The 6,000-nt window shown below is 45.5% G+C and overlaps 1 protein-coding gene across 1 annotated transcript in view; it reads right to left on the bottom strand.

The window, feature by feature from the left end:
- The window catches only part of CDH4 (cadherin 4), a 759,836-nt gene that overhangs the window by 614,674 nt on the left and 139,162 nt on the right, over positions 1-6,000 (bottom strand). Inside the window, exon 4 of the mRNA XM_006025923.3 lies at positions 2,719-2,799. Within this exon, the coding sequence (XP_006025985.2) occupies positions 2,719-2,799 (81 nt within the window). The remainder of the gene's footprint in view (positions 1-2,718; positions 2,800-6,000) is intronic.

Below are 6,000 nucleotides of genomic sequence, written 5' to 3'. Positions count from 1 at the left end.
CTGCGCTCCGCTCCGCTCGCTCTGGACCGCAGGTGAAGCGCGCTCGGTGCAGCCCCGCCGAGTCCCCGCCTCCCAAGCCCGGCCCATCGGGCGAGGACTGACAGCCAGCCTTTAAAGGAGCAGCGCCGAGCCAGGGGCTTCCCCTCCCCGCGCTGGGGAAGGAGGCGGCGGCGGCGGCTCACCCACAGCCCCAGCCGCTTCCAGAGGCAGGGAACTTTTGGGTGTTCCCAAATGCTGAAGCAACCTGCGGTAGGAGCACCCCTCTCCTCTCAAAACTATGACAAAATATTGGGGTGCGATGCTTTAAGTTCCCCAGTAATCATTTGGCAGCGTAATGGGGTTTGCCCAACATCAGGTACATACGTGAGTGGTGCACCCCTGGTGTAAAAGGTGGCAGCCCTACCTCACACCACATCAGATATCTGTCATATCACGGCCTTATCTACACAGCCCTTCTTCCAACAGATGGCACACATTAGTCTGTAACTATAAAACCCCCTGGAAAATTGAGTGGTGGGGTGCTGATTAACATTTTCAGAAGTTAGGGTGTACTTGGTACTTCAAAGGTTGAGAAACGCTGGTTTAAGGGAACAGACGTTCAGTTTCCAAAGGGCCGGTTTAAGACAAACCTGGGTGGGGGGCGTTGTGGAGATGAAACGGCAGGGTGCTTAAATTGAAGCGGTGGGTTTTCAAAAAACACTGCTTTAACTTAGGGCTGATTAAACCCACTCGTGCTGGGCATGCACCCCGCTGACTTACCGGCCTCTTCGACGGGGAGAGAAGGGCGAGCTGCTGGCGGGCAGAGCGGTCCCTGGGCTGCGGCAGGGGATGGTGCTTCCCTCCGTGGCAGCAGTGGCACATGGCTCAGGCAGTCCCGGGGGCACCGTAGCCACAGAGGGAAGCATCGGGCCTCCACACAGCTCAGGCAGGCTCCAAGGGGGTAAAAAAAACCAAGATCAGGCTCCCTGCTTTTCTTGGGCAGAGCTGCCTTCCCAGGCTGCTGCCAGGCGGCCTGCAGGGCTTCCTGCAGAGCCCGTGAGCTGCACTGAGCCCGGTGCTTTGCTCTGCAGCTGTAGGGGCAGCAAGCTAAAACTTCTTAAAGGAGTTTTAGTTTGCTGCGCCCCAAAACGTTTAAGGCTCATTACACCGCTGAATTCCTGCAGCGGCTGGAATTCATGTGCAATATGTCGCCAAGGCATGCAAACACCGAGACCGTTAAAGCGCTGCAAAAGCATTTCACCTGCTTTAAAGTGTCGTGCGCACACGTCTCTTGTTTCATCTACACACGGGTTGAATACAGGCAGTCCTTGACATACGACATTTCGTGTTACAAGGAACAGCACTTACAACATTTATCAATTGACACCCTGTTTCAACTTTCTAACATCAGTTTGGACTTATCAATGCTTGATCCGATGCCACGCCACGCCAGCAAACAAGTTCACTGTGTCTCCCATCTCCCTGGAGAACGTCTGTCCAAACTTCCTTGCACACTTTCTTTAAGAAAGCAGACAAGTCTCCAGAAAAACCTGCAGCCAGGACTCCTGAGAAGACTCCAGGTAAGAGCCCTTCAAAAAGTCCATCAAAGTCACCTCAAAGAAGTCCTTCCAAATCCATATGATTGCTATTTACAATATACCTGCATTAATGTCATTATATTACTCATCTATAATTGACTGAGTACAAAATTCTGGGTTATTTTTGGTGAAAATAGGGTATCGGGCCTGAGTTCAGGAACCAATCCCCCATTTATAACGTTGTTCCTATGGGGAAAATCAGTTCTGAGTTATGACGCTTCGACTTAAGACATGGTTTTCAGGCACCAACTGTGTTGTAAGTCCGAGGACTGCCTGTATACCATCAGACTTAACTGATTTGGGTCAAACCAGTTTATGAATCTTCTGTCCCAGACCCCTGGGACTGAGAGGGAAACAGCTGGTTTGGCCAGAGGCAAGGAGATGGTGTGGCCGGGGCCGCCTTAGCCATGCTGGAAAGCAGACGGAGGGAATAAGAAGGGAAGAACTTCGAAAGGAACAAAGCTCCTCTTCAGGGTCCTCTTTAGCAAAGGGATAAATGAGTTAGTCAAACGCTCTGAGCTTTCATTTGCTGCTTATAGGCCTGGGTCTAGCTCCATGACAAGCCCTATGTTTGCTGTGGGTAAACTTAGGAGGAGGAGGATTGACTGAAACAGGGATGGATGTCCCGCCCGAGGGAAAGCAGTTTGTGTGAAAGTCAGCTTCCATAACCTAGCAAGAATAATTTTATTAAAAACGTAAGTAAATCTTAGGCCAGATCCTCCTAGGGGAGTGGGGGGAGCAGGATGGGATACATTCAACCTAATTCAGATCTCACAGCAGTGGAAAATACAGTTAACTCCACTAAATTGAAGATCCCTTGGTATAAAACCTGTGCGAGACTCGGAACAGACCCAGAGAGCTGCGCTCAGCTTAGCTAAAGTTTGACGAGCGCTCTGAAGTCTGACGCTGTACAGCAACGGTAATAAATGCTAAATCTCAGTTTTAACTATTTTCAGCCATGTTGAATCCGGGGCATCATTTAAGTCCTCCTCCGTTGTTTTTGGATGTAGCTCAGTTACATATAGAAAAGTTCTCAGGTGTATTATGTGCATATAAGATCATTATTTTCAAGACCCCAGTCAGACAGTCATTCAGCTCCCTGATGTACACAAATGCGTGCAAATACATTTGCAAAACGTACCTGATACACTGTGTAGTGTATATCGGGGCTGAAAAGCCGGCCTTTCAAGTATTCAGGTGGATTCACAAATGTTTTTCTCCCCTAAGGAATAAAACAAATATATCATTCTACTTAATGCATCCTTGACTTTGGAGGAGATGTATTAATATTAGTTTTGCATCAGTACCTACACGGTTTAATCAAGGACCAGGAGGACATCATTGTCTTAAACTCTGCACACCTATTTACTGTTTTCAGGGCTTACAGTCTTAGCAGGTTACAGCTTTTATCTTCCATTTGATCAGGCATATCTGAATGCTATATAATATAAAATGCATGCACAGCATTTTTTTAGATGCATATGTACGATGTGCTATTACTGCTTTTGACAGCACACGCCACAATTAGAGGCACTGTGATAGGAAAAAATAAAAATCTTCCCTAACTTTACCCTCCCAAGATTTCACCCTGAGCAGTGAATTTTGGAACAGATTATTGTCATGTGCTGAAAGGCCGCTATTATTATAGCTACATATATAACATCTCAAGAGCCTTAGAGACGAGATGGTTTCTCCTTCTAAACATTTTTTTTTTAAAGTGGCTCCATGTGACTAACATTCAAGTCTTTTCTTGTAAAAACTTGTGAACTGTTGACTCTTGACTGGCCTGCAGCTGTAGCTGTGCATGCAATTTTGCTCTCTCAAATAACTTTATTAGCATGACAAGTTCCACTACTATTGTCAAAAGAAGTCTACCACCACCACGACCGATTATGAAAAAAAGGCACAGCATTAGTTCGAGGGGAGGGAAAAGATTTATTCAACGTGTTCACAGTAGGTTTATAGTCTGACGGAGAGTTGCATTTTTTTTTCCTGCCTCTCTTTCTGCTTTTTAAAAAATTATATATACCCCAAAAGCAGGCAGCTTTTCTTCTTGACTTAAAAACATCACCTGCTAATTTCAATGTCTAGGGAAAATATCTCCCTTACATTCTGGACTGTGAAGACTAACGTGATTCAGTGTCTCAAAGTCTAGCCTCTTTCCAAAACCAATTGAATTCCTGCTAGCCAGCCGTCATAAATTGTGGTCACTGACAGTTTACTGGGTGAACAATTGTCCAATGGACTGAGTTAATCTGCTTGGGTATATTTTCCATTTAGAGAAGTATGACAGTGGCTTGTGTGATTTGCAACCTTCCTTCCAAGCACTTCGGTGTTTGCAAAAGCATCATGTGATCTGGTAAGGAGAATACAATTTAATATGGAGCATGTGCGCATGCATGTGCGTGTGATTCCCCCTCCCCGTCTTGTCCCATCCACCCCTGATTACTTATGTTTCAGAAAGAATTAACGTTTACTAACAAATTAGCTGCTATTGCACCCATCTCTTCCTGTTAAGAGGCAATCAACATAATTTTAAAGTGCCCATAAAAAAGGTGCTCCATCAGATCTGTGAGAGAATGCAAATATCTGGTTTAAGTTATTTGTAGCTATTCCTGGAGCCGCTGTAGGGGAAGAAAAGGTTTTGGTGTCTGGGTTAGACCTGGGACTCCTTGTATGTGATAAAGGAAGCTTGCCAACCTTACTGATTTGACATTTTTCCCTGCTTCATTTTCAATCCATTTCGGGGTGGGCTAGTTATGAATTAAGACTCAAGCATGAGAACGAAATAAGGAGATCTATCATCTGGCGTGTGAAGATTGCAAGATGCGGCTGTGACTGCATGAAGATATACAGGAAGGTACACGTGCCCATTGAATCAACTTGTTAAACACCTCAAGAGTAAGACTGCTGATCCTAAGAGCCAACTTGCTATACTACACAACACTCAAGAGAATAAAAGGCTCCTAGATGAGACATCTACAGAACTGACTATGCCAAGATAATGAGGGGAAGAGAGTACACAAGGGATTTTTCTCTCCTTGATGCACACATGTAATTCCTATTGACAGCAGTGGGAGTTACACGTACATATCAAGGGGACAATAGATCCGTTAGTACGGAAGATGAGTTTCAGATGTGAGCGGCGTTACTTATGGACAGAAAATGAGACACAGGAAAGTGTGATCACTGAGGACAGTACAATGCACAATACATTTGCCTGGCAGCCATCAAATACAAGAAAGCACAGGGATAACAAATTAAATGTACAGGAGGTGGGAAAACAAAATCCCACGAGGCATGTGCCTTCCTCATTCAGGGGCCTGGCTTCAGTTTCCATACCAAGAAAAGATTTCCGCTCGCTTTAATCAGCTTACTTCCACGAGAGCCCAGAGTTCAACTAGAGGCTTCCTTGAGTAGGGCATTTGGTGGCAGGGGAGATAAAAACAAAGGAGCCGTCTGAAAAAGAAAGCGCGATAAAAGGATAAATTAAATTAAACAATGTGTAATCGTGACTTTGAACCTCAAGATTTAGTACAGAAATAGGAGGCAGGTAAAACTGAGTCCGAGCGCAATCTAGGAAGGCGCTGCTCCTAACCCTGGTCCACATCGACAGTAATAAAGGGAGAAGCCGCTTGGAGAACCTGCGAAAAAGCAAATGGTGGAGGACTGATAGGTGGTGGCAGATCTGGAGTGTGAAGCAGTGTTTCCAAGTGGCCTTCAGATATACCCGCCACGTTTAGGAACTTCATGGAAAAGATGACAGATACGTCAGAGCACGACCGAACAGAAAGGGAAGCAATGCACTGATTAGATAAAGCTATGAAGAAAAAGAAGGACTAATGGAATAAGTGCATCTGAGAGAGTTCAGACCGAAGGCAGCGTAGAGGGTGGAAGAAACCCTGAATGGAACAACCAAGGGAAAATAATAGTTACTCCCAAGCTGGGATTCCCTTATTTCGGTTAAGCAAATCTGTCAAAGAAAGAACAATTCTGCTGTAATCACCAGGACAGGACTTGTAAACTAAGGGAGTGCTCAACATTTGGAAGGGGGGTCAGAATTTGGCCCTGATGTGTGATCTAAAGAAAAACTGGTAGATAGTGAAAGGGAAATGAAGTAGAACAAACAAAGAACCAGAGCAAGAACAGAAGATGTGCTCAACTAATGCCTGACTCTGCATTGTGCCACGCATGCTCTGCATGCATGGGGTTATCGCCAGATAGGTGTAATAGTCCAATGCCCAAGCAGAGACCGCTCTCTCCAAATAACTCCGAACATTTGCAATGTTCCCTAGTGCCTGGTAAATCTGAAATCCCTCTTTTGCACAGTCCTCTCATTCATACTTTGAGACTCTTTCCATTCCCCTTCCTAGCTAGTAATATACACGGCGCTGAGAAAAATAACTGCAGAAGCCCTGCACAA

The sequence above is a fragment of the Alligator sinensis genome, unplaced genomic scaffold, assembly GCF_000455745.1.
Source record: "Alligator sinensis unplaced genomic scaffold, ASM45574v1 scaffold1046_1, whole genome shotgun sequence".
Lineage (NCBI taxonomy): Eukaryota > Metazoa > Chordata > Crocodylia > Alligatoridae > Alligator > Alligator sinensis.
This window is presented reverse-complemented; position numbering and strand designations above follow the sequence as displayed.